Genomic DNA, 21078 nt, shown 5'->3' on the forward strand with positions numbered 1-21078 from the left:
CCCTGGAGACCAACATAGAAGTCATGGGATTAGAACACTGGTATAAACGTACGAGTCTGAAGGTCTGCAAGAACAAGCAGAAAAAACCCAGAGAAGTTGAACAAGAATGTACTACAGAAGAGACAAGACCCTGAGAAGGAAAAAGGAAAGAGTGGACAAGGTGCCAGCACAAAGGACCAGGTTGCTCAAAACCTCATCCAACCTGGCCTTAACCACCTCTAGGGATGGAGTATGATGTATCTCTTCAATTTTAAGGGATGTTCAGGATGCTGTGCTAGGGATAAGGGTGAAAAATGTTCCCTGCACCCACAATGAGTCCACATCTGGTGGAGAAGGATTGGTATCAGCATTTTATCAAGGTGAGGAGAGTTTGAATAACTTTCCTCGAGTTGCAGAAGGAGACAGAAAACAAAAAAGTAAATAAAGGCTCCCAAGAATCTGGGTAGTAACCCCAGAGTATTACTGAGCTTAATATGTCACAGATTTTGCGTGGCAGGACCTTTTCATAATTTGATTAGAGCTGGACAAAAAAATATAAATAATCAGTGTTTCCACCTGGTGGGAGCTGTGGCTGCTGCTCTGTATTAAGAAAAATAGCTGAAACACCTAGTGGAAAGCAGAAAATGTGTTGATTTGGACTTGACATTTTACAATGGCATAACTTTGCTATGATGCAATACAGAACTGCATCTCAGATGCTCCGTGTCCCAGTCTCTTTTCTAACACATCTTCTCTTACGACACTGTAGCCACACGATCTCTGTGGTGCCCCAGAGTCGCTGAATCAGAGGAATCTGTGTTTTATCATGGAAGAACTACTTCAGCCAGTAAACGCCATCATTAAAAAGGATATATATGTAGGGGTAAAATCATAAACACTCTAAAAGATAAGTTAAGAAATTATTATTGAGAGGGACAGAATAATACTCATTTACAAGAAATCATATAATTTAATACAGTTGGAGAGAACATCCTGTGGACCTGTTCCACGTTTATGTGTGAACTTTGCGATCAAGTTGCACAGCAAACAGCAATGAAAGGCTGTAAATGTAATTGGTCGCAGAAAGTTCTACCATTAGGTATTATTAGATAAAAATTAATGGCTTTGGATCTTCAAAACACAGCTAAATATATTTTTAATTACTTTTGTTCCACTGTAATAGTATCTAACTCCTAAGTCTAACATAAAAAGTCACACCAGGGATACATGATTCTGATTAAACTGATCAGGTCTACAAAAATCATGGATTTTAACTCATATCTCAGGGTGTAATATATATCACTGTTATTGCATCTGGATGAGTTTTATTGCATGACAGCAATACAGAACTGCAAACAAATGCGGAGAGCAAAGGGCAAGGAAGGAAAGGGAACAAAGATCTGTTTTGGACTTTGTCAGCGTTAAACTTTACTGTGCTAAATAAACCATTTGAAGTTTTCAAAGTACCTACTTTAGCAGTTTAGGTACCTGCTATGATTTCCTACTTCAAGTAAGACCTACAGATTTTAATAGAGTATGAATCCAGCGCAAAACCAAACCTTCCCTTATACCAACGGCTTCTTCCTATGACTTTGACTCAGCCTTTGCTGGGAATACAAAAAAAAAAAAAAGTGTCATTGAAACCTTCTTTTATTCATGTATAAAACTAACACACAAACTCACAGCCTTTTAACACCTGACTCTATTGAAAAAGAATAATCTGACCAATCTTCTACCAGAACTTTTAGTTGCAAAATGGGAATTCTAACGTTTATGTTACCTCTTTGCAGCATTGTTGGGATTATTTTGCTGATATCTGCCAGATTTTGAAGAATTATGTAGCATACAAGTATACTAAGTAATATTGTTGCTGTTATCCTTAACAGTCCTTACACAGCCTTCCATCAAAATATATCTGACATAGCCAGGTGAGCTGATACTAACATTTAAATTTGGAGCAGAGGCAGAGGTACTTCCTACTGGCTCTCTTGGAAAGGATCCCTGTGTATTTTTGGGATGCTATGTCAAACGATCTCTGTGACATTTGCAGCTCTGGAATAGCCGCAGCAGAGCCATATATTGCTGATAAAAATTTCCTGGGGACACTTACTGAAGCTTCACTGTCATCGCTGAACCATGACACAACAACCTGGGGCCTGACGAGACGTGTGCTGCCAGAGACAGGAAAAGAGCTATCTGCAGCTAAACATAGAGCACCCAAAGCACACCAGTGGCTGTTTCTAAGTACAAGCAATAATAATTATGAATATCACCAGTTCTTCGTGGTAGAATTAAAACACCGTATTTACCCGATTTGACTGTGCGGCTCAGAAAAGCTGGAATAAAGGAAGGAGTTAGTAGGTGGAGTTTAAACAAGATCTCAAATACACATCAGCCAGCCTAACTCTGCTGCCACTGAATTCAGTGGTACAAGCCCAACTGGGTTTTATGGCCATGCGATACGACCCATACTGAATGTTTCTGAAGTCTTATCCATTTGAATTAGGGATCCAATGTATAAAGGCATTTAAAGAAATAAAATTATACATATTCAATGAAGTAGATGAAAATGTTTCATTTTAATCAGATGTTTTGATCACAGTTAACATATATGTTGATATCATTAAGTTCAATAAAAAGCAAGTAATCACTGCCATTCATATGAGGAAAACAACAAACCATGGCAGATATGGGTGTCACTCACCTTTAGCCATAAACTAATGATTAGATCATGAACTTGGACAGAAGGAGACATAGATGAAAATCCCTCCTTAACTTGAGATCCAGTTTCCCAATCAATCCCCGAAGCATTTCAGACTAGGTGCAAGGTGGCAGGGATAGTGATTATATCCCTGCCATTGCCAAGTCTTTTTATAAATTTGGCCAGCTTAAACTATTCACCACCCATCTCTAATACTCTCACCAATGAGGCACTCGTCTTGACGCAAAACAAAATCTGCAAATGCTCAGAGAGAAAGCAGACGCGCAGACATAGAGACTCTGGGTTGTATAACTCAGGCTAGAGCTTCTTCAAAGTATTGTTTTTCTTCAGCACAAGTTAAAACAAGCAACTTGTAATGTAAAAACATTTGCTAGGCAGTTATTAGTTAATCTATTGAATTATTTTCTTTTAACAGGATAAGATTAAAGCAAAATTAGAACTTGCCAAGATGGATGTTTTCCCCTCAACTATCTTTTTAAATTATTTTATTGAAAATGCCTTATAAGAGCAGAGAAGTAACTGTCAGACCAGGCAGCATCTCCCTGATTTTACTGAGTCTGTAGTGGGTTGCTACTAAGTTTCCTGTTTAAAGAATGTGATTCAAATTTAGGAGGCCTTACGCTGTTGTTGTTCCCACTTTATGTACATATAAAGTCTATAGACTTCAATGGAGTCACTCCTGATTTGAAAAGAACTAAGGAAGGCAGAAATCGAGCCAGAATTACATCAAAACACCTGAGTTCCCCTGCATGGAACTTATGAAGGTTTATAGATGTTTAAACAAACCTTTGTAAAACTCTTTTCCTCCCAGTATATATGCTAGTGTTCTGACCACCAGTAAACCTTTAAGTTTGGTAACTTTAATACTGATGCACGAGGCTGGTACACAGGAAGAGGAGACTGACCTAGGCTGCTGACCATGCACTGCCTCACCAAAATAAGTTTGGAAGAGACATGAACCGTGGTGCCCATCATCTGCTCGACAGCTCCGAATGGATGGAAAATGCAAGTTCCATAACAAAGAGAAGGTCCAGGGTGACAGCTGAAAAGTATCAGAGACTGCACACACTGCTTTGTAGGGTGGCTAAGTGTCTCTTGAAACGTGAAAGGCCTGACCAGCCTCATGGCCAAGGATCCAAAGAAATGTTATTGTGAGTCTTGGACCACTGGACAGGTTGAACCAGATATTTCAGTATCGTTATTCTTCCTCGTGCTTTTCTCTCTTTATTATTTCCTCTTTGCCTAGAAAGTTTCGCTGAACATAGGAATGATTCTATATGGAAACCAAAAGCCGAGTTCACGATACCCAGTAAAATACTCACATTACTCAAGAAACAGAAATGGACATTGTACCTTCCAGATCTGATTGTGATTTCTAGTCACCATCAAAATACTTCTTGAGGGAAGTCTATGAATCAAATAAATTACAGAGCCTGTATTGTTATAATGAGTTAAAAGGCTCCTGTCAAGCTCTGTCTCCCAGTTTGTAAAGCCATTATTGCTTTTGATAACCCCAAAATTCTGAAAAATCAGTTTTCTTATCAGAGTGACTCTCGCACCTTAAAACCACAAAAGCCTTAATAGTATGGAATGAGCATTTGTACCTGGAGTAACATTTTTATTTATATCTTCCTTTAAGGCTACATTGCAGCAGCTCACCAAAATCTAAACCAGCATTAGTTTGAAATCACCCTTCAGCAGAAATAACTTCTTCATATAAAAATCCAGAAAATTTACAAAAAGAAATCCCAGAGTGCATAAAAATCCTGCACATCCCTGGGATAATTTCTGGGATAATTCTGTCCAAAGGAGAGGAGAAGAACAACTACATCCTCCTGGAAGCAGTGACTCCTGGGCTTTTAGTACCAAATATCATCATCGCTTTTAAACATACTCTTAACAGACACTTAAAACTCTCCGAACTAAAACCACTGGAGATGACAAAGGGCTCACAGGCTCCCTGCACATGTGCAAGCGTACCAGGATCTTTGTGATAATCCTCTAACAAGAATTGACTGCAAGGGGCCCTACAGATACTTTGGTGCTGTTAGTCCTTGAACCTTACCTTGGCCAATACCATACCCCCGAGACATTGCAAATACACCATCACTGTCCTGGGTCATGCACGAAGTGCAGCTCCTAATGGGGGAATGGGCTGAGAGCATTTGTCACATCTTATGCCTTAACATCTTCAGAAGGGGAACACGTTCAGTGTATGAGTCAGTGAGTGCAGGAGATCGAGGCCTTTGAGAAGTCTCTCTTGCTTCCTACATTTGCGAGTACCTTCACATTTTCTCTAGATGAGTGTTTTGATGTGACTGTGGTTGAACGCTTGGTGAAGTAAAGCCTTACACCTGTTAAGCAAAAGATCTTATACACCTGAGCTGGTGATGCTATCCAGAATATTAATCACTCAATACCAAAATGACTCCTCACGGGAATAGCTGCCCGCCAGCTCACGGGAATAGCTGCCCGCCAGCTCACTCCTCATTCTCCTACTACCATGATGATACTACTGCCTTTTCATTGTCAAAAGCATGGATTATTATATATCTTGTTATAGAGTATTTCTAAGGCAGGAAAATTTTTTAAATCAAATATACATTGGACCATTTGTGTGGTTTGTTTGCTTTCTAGACCACACTTATTCTGAGCTATGCAAATACACAGTTGCACACTCAATTCTTGTCTGTCTCATGTTTTGTTTTCCATGTATACAATGTATCTCCCTTCAAATTAACTTTTTAGATATCATGCACCACTCTAATTCTGAAATGCAAGGAACGTACATCCAAACACCTGTTTCCACTGCAAACAGACAGGAGCCATAAACGTTCTGTGATCCTCCCCTATGGATTTTAATAGTCTGTACATAAAAAGAGCACCATTTCAGTTTAGTCATTATGTTCAAGTATACAGGTGCAAGACTGCCAGAAAAAGCTAAAAATACCTTCCATCAGGGTCTCATTTATACAGAAGCACTTTGCTTCTCCAGCACACAAAGAATTAAAATTAACCTGAGTTCCAACAAGCTGGGTTAAGCACAAAGCAAGCGCTACCTCCCGATGCTCCCTTCCCTGACGCTGCCGTCGGCGTCTCACGCTACCACATATCAGGGCTTTTTTTTCTCTGGCAGCCTCTTCCAATCCCTTGTCAAACAAGTTCAGAGAGGGAATTGCTGCCGGAGAGTTTCAGTGCTCACAAAAGGCCTGCGTACACAAACTGCAGAGCTGATGAAGGCAGCACCATCTCCTTGGCAGAGCTCACCCCTCCTCGGCTCTGCCCCTTCTCACCATCAGCCCGCTCCTGTCCTGCCCCAGATTTGGGGGGTGTTTACCCTCAAACCAAGCACCTTGCAAGAACAAACGCTCACAGAAAAAAGATATCTCACAGATCCAGGTTAGAAAAAGAGAAAAATCAATGGGGAGGGCAACAAATAGGCGTGATAACCACTTAACCTGTCTGTGGCACAGCAGTTGAGCCAGCAGTGTCCTGGTGGTGCCCAGCCCCGCTGCAGAGGCAGGAGATACCTGACCTGCATTGGGTTACAGCCCGGCCCTTTTGTTTACAATCATCTCTCTACTTGTCTTTCCAAGGCTCCTGTTCTCCCGGTTGTTAAATAGAAAAAGGAAATAGAGCAATTGTGTAACACCTTTCTTTTTTTAACCTGAGACAGAAACTGCTTTTATTAGGAGACTGGTGAAAAACAGCCCTTTCTGGTTTATTTGTGTCTGTGGAAGATACAGTTTTCTCCAGGCCACATCTACTGCCCTACATTTTTCTCACTGATCTCCGCATTTTCTGGCTGCGCGTTCATTCAAGGATGCAGAGCAGAACTTTTTTCCTCAAGTGAAATATTAGCATCACAAAAAAATCAAATTATGAAATGCTCATTGACCCCAACATCACCTGTTATTAGAATACTCCTCAACTGTAGTCCGGTATATTTAGATTTGCCACTTGTCCCAGCATCCCATACTCATCCAGAATTTGCCACTTTTTTATTCTTATTTTCAGTCCTAGAAGAGATTAAGTGCCTTGTCCTTTGCAGACTCTCTCCTGGATCAGCCTTACTAATATGCTGTTCTCTTAAATTTCATGCTCCAGCAAAGTTTTCACCTGTTCATATTTCTCTTACATCCTCCTATTTTTCAACTTTTAACTCCTCTCTTTTTTGATGTTGTTTGATTTTTCAGCTTCTGAGCTGTATAATTTAATACTCTGGTTACGTGCTTTACTATACAACTTTTTAGACTTTTAATTATATTAATGGCACCTTTCCAAAACATCAAGAACTGCAATTTTTCAACCTAAATGGAACTTCTCTTACTTATTTTTCAGCTTCTGAGCTGTATAATTTAATACTCTGGTTACGTGCTTTACTATACAACTTTTTAGACTTTTAATTATATTAATGGCACCTTTCCAAAACATCAAGAACTGCAATTTTTCAACCTAAATGGAAAGTCTCCAGGAAGATACCAATTAATTCTTTTGCCCTGGCTCTGCAAATGATGAGCTTTATGTGAGATTCTCTACACAGTTCTGTAACATGCATTATGCAGGAAGTCACATTACTAAAAATGTTCTTTCTGGAGTTATAAATCTTCAGGTGACGGCATGGCTCAATTGAATGCAGTGCCAATTTTTTTTCAGTAAGTTATGGATCCAGCATTTCACACAGTGAATCTGGGCAATGACCTTCACCTTAACTGCTGATGCAGCTGAAGAAGCATCTATAACAAACATCCTGATCAGCCTCAATAAAATAGCGTGGGCACTAAAACATATCAGGAGTTAAATGTTTGCATTCCAGAATACGTCAGTGATGTCAGAGCACCAAAAAAATCCCACTAACCTGGTTTTTAGCCCACAAACATCTCCATTAAACTCACTTTGATAGAAACAACTTGTAGAGGAAAGTTATCAGGATGTATCGACCCAGGCAGATCCCTTTTGATACATTAAGATTACTGGGCAGTTATGAACCAGGAATTCTTGTAAAATCAGTTTGCAAGGGAAAAAGATCTCGGTGTTGGCTCAGTTCAGAAAGGCTGCAGCTGAACTGACTGGTTTTGGAAGATGCACGAAGAGGCCGTGTATACACATCATGGATGTGGCTGACATTTCAGCTTACAGCCCAAAATATCCATCAGGGAGTACAAAGCAATTACATACCCTCAACTTGACAGAAGGGAGGGGCTGGAATTTGCTTCCCCAATCATTCAGTGCTCTGTTTGCAAAGGGCCTGATATAACTCCCGCATGTTAATAATAATCCTATTGATTTACAGAGATGGTTTAGGCTCAGGGAGACCAAACACCTGCATTTTATATGGCCATAGCGGATTTCAGCTTTGGTGTACAGAAAAGCTTTGAAACATGCTCTGAACATCAAAAAATCTGAGCTTTTCACTGGGACAGAGTTTGCATGAAGTTTGCTATTAATAAGGTTACATGTGTAAGGAGTTTGACAGCAAGATTTTCATAGCCCAAGACCAACAGAGGTACCCAATTTGAAATATTCTGAAATCCTACCATATAGCAGGTGTATTTAGCTTTCTGTATTTTCAGTTTCTGTTCTCAGTTACCCTTGTACATAAACTGAATGAGCTTTGGGCTGAGGAAACTGAGAGTAAAAACTGATTTAGTTTTCATTTCTTAGGAAAAAAAAAAAAAAAAAATGAGTTACCCTTGTACAGAATCTGAATGAGGTCTGGGCTGAGGAAACTGAGAGCAAAAACTGATTTAGTTTTCATTTCTTAGAAAAAAAAAAAAAAAAAAAAGTATTGCAGGAAATAATCAGAAGACTGCCAGTTTATCTCAACCCTTTCTGGTTTACAATCCATTACTGTTTCAGACCTGCCAGCCTCTGCTGAGGTACCAAATCATGGTACCCCTCAGCACTTCCCAAAAATGGAGAAGGAAGTCGGGATTCTTAGTGAAAAACCTGGCAGTCTAAAGTTAAGACAGAGCACATTGCAGGCAGCAGGCTAAGAATAACAGGACAAACTCACAAGGAGAGAAATAACAATAAAATACAGGAACTCTGACTCTCCCTCCTCAACATTACCTAATCCTAATGTCATGAAGAAGAAAGCAGCGTGAACGTGTGTGCAAGAGATAACAGGCTGTCAAAGCCCCGCTTCCACTCAGCGCCAGAAAATTAAAGTTTGATTATTCAATAGAAGCCAGGCTGATCCCAGTGTCCAGTTCACAGCACAACTTACCTTCACAAAGAGCTCAATTTCAGGGTCCTTTCCGTCCCCATTAGGATGAAGAGAGTCTGTCATTTTTCAACCCCAAGGCTACCAGCCGATCTCTCACTATTAAGTGGCAAAAAGCAGGTTTTCAACTGCACAGCGGGCAGGTTTCCCTTCTGAACAGCTCTCACAGAGCTTTTAAAACATCATTTATAATGATAAAGCTTGAAACCAGCAGAGAAAACAAGTTTGCGGATTAATCAATAAACAAGAATCTTTAAAAATAAAGGCAGGCAGCAGAGAAGCAGTCCCGGTTACGGCTGTGTAGTTTTTCAGAGCAACAAGTGCTGCTGTGCTCTGGTACAGTATCCTCATCTGTCAGGCTGCAGTTCTCACCGCCTGCCCAAAATAGCCCAGAGCATAAAAAAAGAGGGTGGGGTTAACTCACAGGGGAGGAGACAAGCTCCTGGTACCTACGGCAGGATCAGTCTCTGAGCAAATAATTCTTCTCTTCCCCGTTTTCAGCGTTCCTGTTGTTCCCTCCCTTATTCTACAGCTGGGAGCACCAGTGACAGGGGAAGAGGGAAGCTTTGCAGCAAACTGGTTTCATTGCTTTAAGCAACAGTGATGTCTTCTTCTTTTCTGAAGGGTGCTTGTCCTGCTCCTAGCTCTTCAAAACCCTAATATTGGTTTTGCTAAGAATGATAAGGTGAAAAAGAGCCTAATTTCTTCACCCTGTGCATTGGCTGCCGCATTGGAGTTTGCAGAAAAGCAAGGTTCTGCCTCAGTGAAAACCCCTGTGTGTGGTACAGGGAGGTACAGAGGCCAAAACTGAATGGTCTTAGGTGAGAAAAGCACCCGTGGAGCCACCACTCTTGATGGAGTTCAGGGGTCAAGGAATGGGAATTGGATTATACAGAAGAATGAAGAGCTTCAGGGCTCGGGGAGAATAAAATATTTGTGTCCCATAAGAATTTCTCAGCATGTATCTCAGGGTGCTGGTTGTAGAGGAGGGACAGGACAACGATGACACACTGGGGTGGAGTATGGAAGAAAACTTCCAAGGGCCTCAGCCTGCTATTAACGTACTGTTGTCGTCATCAATACTCCCTTCCTTCGTCCTGCATTCCTTGCGTGACTCAGAGGTCACCATGCAGCGACCCTAAGCAAGAGGTGACACAGGACAGAAAGGCCTGACACAGCTAAAAGGCATGGAGGAAGGGAGTGCTGGCACCAGAGAGGACAAAGACAAAGGGGTCTGCTGGGCCTTCCTCCTCATTGCCATAATTGCCTGGATGGACTGCCTACCTTCATGCCCTCCTGCCCTTGGAAGGTCTCTTCCTTCACCTCTGCCCTCCTTGCCCTCTCCTGTTTCGGGACCACCACGGCTTGCACTGCCAAACACGAGCAGTTTTACCTTCCCCTTCTGACACCAAAAGGCATTTCTAGTTTGTTTTTGACGTGATCAAACGCTCGCCTTTCCTGAAAGTGCTCTTAGCTGTGTGCTTTTGTGATGATCCTTAATTCCCTCCCGTGACCTGTAGGCATTTGACACAGGTCCAGAGCGGCAGCAGCCAACACCGCTTTGCGTAAGCTCTACGGGGATTTCCCACAACAGCTGCTTGGTGTGCACTCCACAGAAGAACTGAAATGGTTAAGGAGTAAATCTCATTATGTTGTTGCAACTGTAATTACAAGATAATCAACATTATAATTAGTGTAAAAGTGTACTTACGGTTTTTAGATCTAATTAGCACTCATTCAAATAACTGGAAGGTTAACTATAAGAGAATTAAGTGTTATTACTCCTTTGATTTCAAATTTTTACATGTAATTTTTGGACTAGATACATTAATTACCAAACATTTATAGTATAATTATTCTTAGGCCTGCAGGCAAACTTCCAAGGACATGGGCTAAGTGTACGTACATGTAGAAAAAGAATCATTGCCTTGTAATTATATATAACAGTTATAAAAGTTTGCCAAAAACATAAGTGTAGACACCATATCTCTAAAATGCATCCTAAGATAATATATTATCAACTACATGATTATAAGCTTTTGTTTTTGCTGAAAAATGGTTTTGCTTGAGCACCTCATGCAACGATGCAATTTCCCTTTAATGAGGGCTCCTGGAAACAACGAGAAGTGGGTCATCTTGACTGAGGTTACCTGTAGCTCCAGCCTCACTGAAAACACTGGTTTGATACAAGTGAGCACTTTGAACAATTCCTGTCACAGAGGGGTACCTATCAGCTCTGGAAGAAGAAAATACTGCCAGCTCTGAGAGCAGCAAGGAGGTAATACTGCTAATGCAAACCCAAAATGTTTAAATAAAATCAGCATTCAAGATATTGGTACTCATGAGATGTGATGCATGTGACCTATTTAGATGTCTATTCTAGAAATAAAAATGTGCCCTAGAAGTGCCTACTTTTTTCCACCGGTAAATAAATGGAGCTCAGGGAAACAACCTTAGATAAAGACATTATAATGGTCAGGCAAATCCTTCCTTAATTATCAAGTAATAGAAAACCGTGGCTTTAGTGCCTGATTCTATGCACGTGTCACCTCCCACTTCAGAAGTTGTGCACGCCTCGCGCTTCTGAAGTTAAACTCTAGATGTAGCAATTTCAGTAGAGACTCAACGTGTCAAAACATTTAAATCCTTCCTTCCCAATTACTGTCTGGGTTTAGTGGTGTATTATAATTAGTTTGCAAGATGAAGATTATTGCTCACCGGAGCAGAAGGGAAACTGTGCAACACAGAGAAAGGGACCTAAGAGGCCCTGGAGCCATTTCCATCCTGACCCAGATATCAACTACTGCAGGAAGGAGACAGACCCCGTCTGGTTTGAGACACTTCTGGGCAGCAGTGCCCCTGGAAGGTCCCTTCCTCATCTGTTTTCACCCATGAGGCACCTCCTTGCACTCATTCCTGCCCCAGGACTTGATATGGGGCGCTCAGAGTCTGCAGAAGCTGTAGTGTGGGTACCACACATCTGGTATTCCAGCTGTGCTTGTAAGTGTCCACAGAAAGAATAACCCAGCCCACCTCAAAAAAAGCTCTGACTTTCAAAAATCTCCCTGTGGAACCCCTAGAATAGACCAAGCAAAACAAAGTCTTTGTTCATATAAACGCTGTGTTCTCTAAAATAGTTAGTAAGAACTGAATTTAAGATAAATATTGTATGAGTCAGTAAGTAACAGGAAATATATATATATGCATTACTTCAGGAATCTATTCATGCATTTACTTCTTTGCTGTCATATAAAACTGACTTATCACTTACATCTGGGTGGAACCTTTTTGACTATAATGGTTATTATTGCCTACACAGCTCTGTTTTGTGTTATGAAATCAGCTCTTTCTTCAGCCAAATTAAGGGTAAGATACTGATAAATAATTAGTACCCTCTCATTTTACTGCAAAGAATGAGCCGCTTAGTTTGGCCTATCATTTTCTCCCAAGTCAGAAGTAGCAAAGGCTTTGAGTTACGCACAAGGACATTAGACACTGAATTATGAACTCGTCATAAGCCAAGTCATTATAGTTTGAGGTTTATGAGATATATAAATGAATATGAGCACGTCATCCCATTAATAAAAGAAGAGGACAACTTCAGAAAAGGAACTGTCACTTTTCCACAGAAGACCTCTATTGTAGGTGAACTCTGACGCACTATCAGCTTTCACATGCCCGATCCAAGCTTCACTTCCAGCAAAGATTTGTCCCGAAGGGGGTGAATCAGAGGCCAAGCATCCAGAATGTAACCCTATCGTGGAGTTCTCCAGCCGACCGCTAAGTTACCAAGAAGGATCAGGGCACAGAGTGCACAAATGCCCCGGCGCTCCCTTGGTGCTGCCACCCAGCCCCTCCTGTGGGAGCGGGGCGTTACGAGCCTGATGCCACACAGGTAACATTTTTCATGTTTGAACTTCCATTACAGGTGAAAAGAAGAAGTAAGATCTTGCTGCAGCTGCAGTAAATGGTATTCAGGGCTATAATTTTACATGGGAGTTATTTACCTGCTTAATTGCCTAAAAGGACCCAACTAAGCAGCAACCAGATACAAAATCAGCGTGGCTGAACGGGTTAGGAAAATATATCTTCTAGGCACGGTTCGGAGTTACTGGTAATTTGCAAACTGCATTTATTGCATACCAGTAGCTTCAACGTGCTATTTATTTAACAAGTCAACAAATGCAAGGGATCAGTCCAATAACTTTAATTTCCTTTTGAATTACAACATGTCACTATTGAGTTCTTGTTTGATCTTCAGAAAATTCAAAAGGGACTTCTCTCAGATAGTTGGGTTCAGAGCGTGCATTTCTCCCCAGATGTACCAGCCCGAAGCTCTTCTCATTAGCTTCATGCCAGGGTCGGGTGAGAAGATCTTCTCCCTCAACCCCAGAGATGTACAGTGCCTCAAAACCTGTTGGTTTGATGGAGGAACTATGATTTCGTTCCTTATAAATTGTCCCCCACTCAAGGGCATGGAACGAAAGACATCAAGTGATACAACAGGCATACAGCCCAAATGTCCCCAAAAAAATGGGATAGGATTGGCAAAACCTTCGTCAAAACACCCTGCACTCCCCTTAACTGACACATTTTAGATATATTGCTCTACATCATCCCCCAGACATTATGAGCCATTATGCAGCCACAAGCTAGAGCAGCTCTCCTTTACCTTATTATGAAAATGCATGATTTTGGCTCTAAAGGTCTCTGGATGAAACTCAGCTGTTTACAGAATGGTAGATCACTAGAATCAGCTCAGACAGGAGTTCTGCAAAGTAAGTTCTAGTCCAAAAGCACAAAACTATTTTTAAATATAATTATGTTTTTGCATGGATGCAGTACCAAACTTTGCTGTAACATTAATCAGCATTAACAACTTCAAGAGAAAAACCCACTGCTGTTCAGTGTGAAGAGGGATTTCATTATGGATAATTATCTCAGCGCTTGCATTGAGACAGTCACAGTGAACCATTCACAGAGAAGTGGCACTTAAAATGTACAAAATCATCTCCTAGTGCTCCATTCAGCAGACAGCCTTCTAGAAGGCAATGGTTTATTCCCTTATTTTACTATCATTCCAAAACTGTCATTTAGATTAAAAACAAAAGATACTTCCAAACAGGACTGAGACTGCTCTGGAAAGTGGTATTGTAGGGAATACAATGGAGAGCATTAGATTGTCCTGAATTGTGGGCTATATGGGTAATATAGCTGATGAAAGGAGGAAGGCAGATACCTTAGTGCAAGTCCCTGTTTAGATTATTTATTTTCATTTCTTGGTATGGTTCTTGTCATAAATTAACTCTAAATTAATTATGATTTGAAGCATGTGCATGCCAACCAGGGTGAAATCCCCCAAGCAACAGCCCAGCAGACCACACACTACCCCAATCCCAATTTATGAATTATCATTTACAGAAAGTGTTCAAAATGACATATACAACTCAAGCAGATCTCAGGCGAGCATTCAATTCCCCCCAAGTAAATAAGGCCCAAAACCACACAATTGCTGCTGATTTCATTGGATGTAGTTGAGTTTCACTCTGTTGTTTAGCAAACAATTTGGCTAAGAGCAGAAATTACTTTCTATGTTCTGAGGCACACTATTTCTAAAAGATGAAGCCTTCAACACCTCAGTTTGAAATGACTCGTGACTCAGGACTAGTTCCCGTGGGTTTCCAATGGTGGCATCAGTGACATTTAGCTGTGCCAGATGAAGCCATAAAGTACCTGCACAGCAGGTTACGTGCATGGATCTGCACAGCAGATTATGGGATCCTCTGTGATGTACATCCCATTTGGCTTAAGAAGAGGGTCTCTGGCTTCTGCCCCCCTGATAAGCCCATGCTTGGTCAGTGTGAAATAGCAGGGATCAACATTTTCACATCTCTCTTTATGGCAGCAAAGTTTAATCTCTGTGTACCTCGTGGTCCACCCCACCAATGGCAGGGCTGTACACCTGGGTTAATGCAGCTGCCTGACCTTGAGCCTTCACTGGTGAACTGTAGAACTCTTCCATTCTCCTTAGAAAATTGCCCTCATTCATTTTTCATTTCACCTTTTGGTACTTCTGTGATAAAGTTTCCACAAAGTTTGCCAGTCAATGAGCTCACTTTCCTTAGTGCATCACCTCAAGCTGCTATTCAATGAATGGTGGGTTGTTTGGGTTTGGTTTTTTTTCCCTTCTTTCTTCAACATAAGAGTTCAACATCTTGAAGCACCTGATGTTGACCTAGTGATACCTCATTTTAATTTTCCTTTGGTTGAGGACCCTTTTCACTGTAATAATGCAGATAACCAGGATGAACAGAAGCAATGTGGTTAGTCAAGCACTGACATGAACCCCTCTGCTGCAACTACACTTCCAAGTCAGTAGATTTTTGCTGGTGACTACCATGCACAGGTTATCCCACATCCTTAAGTGAAAGATGTTGGTGGCAATTCTTAAAGAAGAGCTTAGCTTAAGACTGAAAGTAAATCTTAGTGTGAAATTCAGCTCTGAGCACAGTCTGAGTAGCGATGGGGTATTGTTTAAGTCTGTCTGAATTGGGAATAATGACTAGTCCCACTAGTAAGATGTAAGATATTTTTTTTTCCCTCTTAAATGGAAAATTTTCCAAAAAATTTTTCATCTTTTCCCAAAATCACAGTATTTTCACAGAGCATGTAGCAGGCATTGCTTTTATGAGAAGGTGTGGGCCCTTAGTCACCAGCTGCAATATCAGGAAGCAAGATCATAGATCACCAAAACGTCAAAGCCCAGAGTCATCTTTGCAATCTTGCTGCTCTGACCTTGGTGACAACTGTGATACAACTCTAGAAAATGGTCTAGGTTTTCTGGGGAGACCTACAATGGTTAGAAAAGTGCTAATGAGATACGCAGCCCTTTACTCCCTATTAGCAATTTCTACTCATTCCTAGCCAAGCAGCAAGAGTTGGTGCCAGACTAATTCATATATATATAGGTATCTCATGATGTTGAGAGAAAGCCTACATCCCCCTGAGGAGGATGACACCAATAAGAGACTCTCAGGTTATCTCTTGACTACACATTAACACAGAAAATAGACTTTCAGAGAGGAAAGAGTTCCAAAGGGTGAAGTTAGGTGTGCTGTAAGGATTGACTCCTCTCAGCTCTCTATCTCAACTAGGTGGTAGCCACTGTGTGGGAGTTTCTACCACCACAGCTCACACTGGGTCTTTTGACCAGAAAAAGACAACTTTAGTCTACAAAACTACCAAACCAACATCCTCTGCCATTATCTCATTTGCCATGAGAGATGTTTCAATTAAAAAATAAATTAAAAGGTAATTGGATGTTCTTATGAAAGGGAAAATGTCTAAGCTGTTAGAAGTGACCTTTTCAGAAAATTAAGTATAGCAAATCAAAACTGGAGGCAAGTTAGCCAGGTCATCTGTCAGTCTTGCAGGATATTATAAACTTTGCTCTATAAACTCTAGTATAAACCAGAAAAAAAAATAATATAACTAAACTGAAATGCAATCCAGCCATACAAATTTCATAGTGAAAATCTTCATAAAATCAAAGAGGAGGACTCAGAACAAATGGAATTAATACACGAGGGAATAGTTTACTATTGTCAGGGCTGATACTGCCACCTATTTTTAGGACTTCCTAATGTTTTCCCTGATTACACTCTGTTTCAATTCAATGTAACTTTTGCCAGTAACTTTAAAAGGGAAGCTCTTCAACACAGGAGTCTGCCTTCTTTATTCATCCAAAGTGCTTCAGACATCCAAAGGTTTATTGTCCAATGCTCTCAACCAGTGAAGTCTCTGTTCCCCTAAAGTCTACGGTTTAGAACAGAAGACAGGCAGAACAGAAATAAAAGGAAGTGATCTGATTTCCCCAGAACCAACAGCACGGCTAAGAATAGACTCCTGAACTTCTCAATGCCAGCTCAGTTAAACCATTGTCAAATAAAAACACATTTGTTTTTCCAAGTGTTCAGAATTCCATCATCTCAGAGTATACTCCCTATACAGGTGGGTTGTGTGAGTGTATACACAAGTACAACATTTTTGTACACAAAAACACAGGTATTTTACAGGCACGCTTCCAAAAAGACATTCCACCAGTCAATCTGTCACGCTCTGCTCAGAAAGCCAGCTTTGAAAATCTGGCCTTGGCTTTGTGTCTTATTTTTCCTTTTTTTTTTAAAGTACAGCTTGGTTACTTCCCCGTGAGTCACATGGTCCAGTGTGTGTCTTTATTTGACAAGTTAATTGTTCAGTAGAATTAAGCAGCAGAATGTTCTTTGGCCACATATCTGCAGGGACTTGGAGAACACCGTCTCCTCCCTCGCTGGCGCTGGAGGAGGGAATGCCAGGGCTGCCGTGCTCCTCGCTGGGCTTTTATACCCCAGCTATTTTTAGCCGTTATCAGCCACGGTGCGCGGGGCCAATCCGCGCCCGCTGCCCGCCCGAAACTCTGCTCCTCCGGGCCAAACTCCATTCCCTGCAATCTCACAGGGAGGAGCCAAATGACTGTGAATTCGTTGCTCTAAACTTCCTCTGCTCGTTAGACGGGCTCATTAACACACAGGCAAGGCACTAGCACAGCAAAGTGCATGAACGGTCAGGACCACGATGAAGTTACTGATTCAACAGATAAGCACCCTACCTACATGTGGTGTAAATTTCACTGAATTTCACTGAATTTTAGAGTTGGAAGGGCCCATAGAGATCATCTAGTCCAACTCCCCTGCTGAAGCAGGATTGCCTAGAGCTAGAGCATGTTACTCAGGACTGCATCCAGGGGGGTCTTGAAAATCTCCAAGGAAGGGGACTCCACCCCCTCCCTGGGCAGCCTGTTCCAGGGCTCTGTCACCTTCACCGTGAAGAAGTTTCTCCTCATATTTGAGTGGAACCTCTTATGTTCCAACTTGTGCCCGTTGCCCCTCGTCCTCTCACTGGGAACCACTGAAAAGAGTCTGGCTCCCTCCTCCTTCAACCCTCCCTTGAGATACTTGTAGGCATTGATAAGGTCTCCCCTCAGCCTTCTCTTCTCCAGACTAAAGAGTCCCAGCTCTCTCAGTCTCTCCTCATAAGGGAGATGCTCCAATCCTTGAATCATCTTTGTTGCCCTTCGCTGGACTCTTTCTAGTAGTTCCCTGTCCCTCTTGAACTGGGGAGCCCAGAACTGGACGCAGTACTCCAGTTGTGGCCTCACCAGTAAATAAGTAAATTTAAGGTGCTTCATAAAGATTAATAAACTATCAAATCCTGCACTATGATATATATATATAAAAGACAATCTGTGTGGTTTTTAAAAGGTGTTTTTTTGTATATCACCTTGTAACTATGCACTATGGAACTAGAACCTGTGAAGAGTCTTAACACCACGGTCCCACAGTGGGAATTATGCCCTGCTGGTGCTCTGCAGGCAGAGCAAGGAACCTTACAATGATGTTAGAACAACATTATTGCTGCTGAAAGGAAACCAGGTGTCAGGATAATTGGAAAAACTGTGAGAGGCACCAAGAAATTAATGACGCTTTTTCTGACTGTCTCTAACATGTTTACGTCGGGACATTTCACCTCAAATAGAAATCATAGGTATCTTAAACCAGGAGGTTATTAAAAGAATCTTTTTTTGCTGCTTGTTTAGTCTATCTATAAAAGTAGAGGCAACCTGAGACAGGATACAGTTGTAAAAAAAAAAAGGCACCTTTGTGGAAAGAAGGTGTGTGCAAAAGGGAATTACTACGATGACTGGCAGAAATAGAAACAAAACAGATTGGCTGGTTTAGCCCTAAAACAGCTGAGTATCTGTAAGCCTAAACTGATTTTTAAAAGCGCTAAATAAAAGAATGAATGCTAATGGACTGCTGGCCCAAGAACAAGGATGTATTAGCTGCACATAAATAAATGTCATTTGGAAATTAGAGCAAGGCCTCAAACCATCAGAGCAGTGACATTCTGAAACAGATTTCCAAAATGAATAATCATGGCCACTTAGTTTTTAGACTGACCTTGATCAGTTTATGAATTATGTATTCTGTGATGTGGCTGTCTGTGACATGTCCCAAAAGGTCACCTCCAGTCTCAGGAATATTTTTTTTTCAGATTACCAGGAACCAAAAAAAAGAAAAAATAATCATCTTGGTGAGCATGCAAAGATTTCTACCTTTTTGTACCTCATTTTTTAGGAAAATATTTGTTTTCTCTTATAAGATGTGTTCTCTAGTTTTCATTTATTAAAACTTGTAGCCTGCTTTGAGGTGACTGCAGGCAGGCTGCAACTTAACTTGCAATCAATTAACTCTCGAATCAAAATCCTGGTTTCAAACACTGCTTGCCTGTACTGAAACCAGACCTGTGCAGTGATTTGCTTCTCATCTATTCCTAGTTTTCATTAATGTACCAACAGTAAAAAGTCAACAATAACTGTATCATTAATTGATATGGAAAGGATGATCTAGAAGTCTAAATATAAGAATCACACCTGCAGATAGGAAGCCAATGACTCATTTTAGAGTGCCATGCTGCCTCCTATAGTTTTTTTCCCCCACAGAAGGTAGTTTCATACAGGTTTGTAACATCTGCCACTAAGCAGTTCTAAGTATTTAAAAAATTGCCACTGATACAGAAAAAAATTCAGGTGTTCCTTTTCAGCCACAATCACAGTGTATCAGAGACCACTGAAAATAGTTCTAACAGATCAGTAAATGCAGTTGCAGAACAGTGTAAAATTTTCCTCCAATATGTCCCCAAGAAACAAAGTTTCTTTTATGAAATTACAGAATATTTTGGGTTGGAAGGGACCAGGGCAGGGTAGATGGACAGAATCACCTCCCTCAACCTGCTGGCCACACTGCTTGTGATGCAGCACAAGATGCGGTTGGCCTTAAACTGTGTTTGAACCGGTACCTATGATTCCAAACCTAGTAAATTCAATGAATCACCTCCCTTAACCTGCTAGCCATGCTGCTTGTGATGCAGCCCAGGTTGTGATGTGCCTTAAACTGTGTTTGAACCAGTACCTATGATTCCAAACCTAGTAAATTCAATTGGCTTTTCTAGACAATTTGGTTTCTGGTTTCTAAAATAAAAAGTAACTACAAAATGAATATAGTTGGAAGAAACCCATATGGAGGTTGCTGTTAAGGCTAAAGGCTGACTGAAGTTAAAGCACTGGTTCTTAGTCTTGGAAAGATACTAAAATGTATCAGATTATTTTATCCAATTAAGTTAGACTGTTCAATGAACAACCAAACTGTTCAACATTGCAGTGTTTGTTCACTGTTGACTTCAACTCTTACTGAATATGGACACTGAAAGAAAAAAGAAAATTAAATAGCTTGGAAAAAAAATATATCAGTCTAGAGTTTGTTTCCAGATACCCATTATCAGAATTAACTTCTAGTCTAATCTAGTAATCCAGGCTTCGTATTTAAACTGTCACTGGTGGCATTCAGTTTATTTAACTTCATGTATACCACACCATTGTATGCAGTCAACATTTATGGCTTGATTCAGTTGCCTAAAGATATCCAGCAGCACTGCAGAGGTCCTAGGATAGCTGAGGAAGTCTGTAGACATGTATGAAAAAGGATGTATGGATATCCATGGCCTTCTGCAGAGGCAGCTGGAGGCCAGGAGGGAAGACTTAAGACATCTAAACCAGCACTGGATGCCTGTGGTTACAAAACTGAATCAGGTTCCTACTCAATTCAGTGAAGGGAATCTACAGAATAATTTACCTCATCCTACAGATGATGCCTGCACTTGGCCATGAGAATTAACGTCCCACTACACTATCTCAGATAGTTTTGGGGGTTTTTTTGCTGCAAATGGAGCCTAGATAGCCTGCAGAGATGTAGTTAATAACTCAGCTTACAGACACACCGTAAGCCAGGTGAGCCAAATCCGAGCCTTGATACCTAAAGAAAACAAAAAGCAGAGTAGGAAAGCAGCTTTCCCTGTGCAGATTCCAAAATAATTTACATATATCATTACCAGTCGCTTGCAGGGACTCTCTGTTACTTTGTGTTTGTAAAACATGAGTCTCAGTAGAGCTGCTCTTTAGGTACTTCTGCAATAAACGATTGAAAAATAATGCAAACCCCTCTACATTGGACAGAAAGCACTTAACAGCTGACAGTACTGCTACATAGATACGTTG

The 21078-nt window shown here is 40.9% G+C and overlaps 1 protein-coding gene across 3 annotated transcripts in view; it reads right to left on the bottom strand.

Annotated features, from left to right (window-relative positions):
* The window catches only part of CLIC5 (chloride intracellular channel 5), a 74137-nt gene that overhangs the window by 43905 nt on the left and 9154 nt on the right, over positions 1-21078 (bottom strand). Inside the window, exon 1 of one of the 3 annotated variants that reach the window (XM_014958235.1) lies at positions 8931-9273. The exons of the other annotated variants lie outside the window; for them this stretch is intronic. Coding sequence (XP_014813721.1) covers positions 8931-8993 — 63 coding nt within the window. The 5' untranslated portion in view covers positions 8994-9273. Of the gene's footprint in view, positions 1-8930; positions 9274-21078 lie in introns of those variants that run through there. 3 annotated transcript variants of the gene reach the window in all.

Source organism: Calidris pugnax, unplaced genomic scaffold (genome assembly GCF_001431845.1).
Source record: "Calidris pugnax isolate Ruff unplaced genomic scaffold, ASM143184v1 scaffold276, whole genome shotgun sequence".
In the NCBI taxonomy this organism is placed as follows: Eukaryota; Metazoa; Chordata; class Aves; order Charadriiformes; family Scolopacidae; genus Calidris; species Calidris pugnax.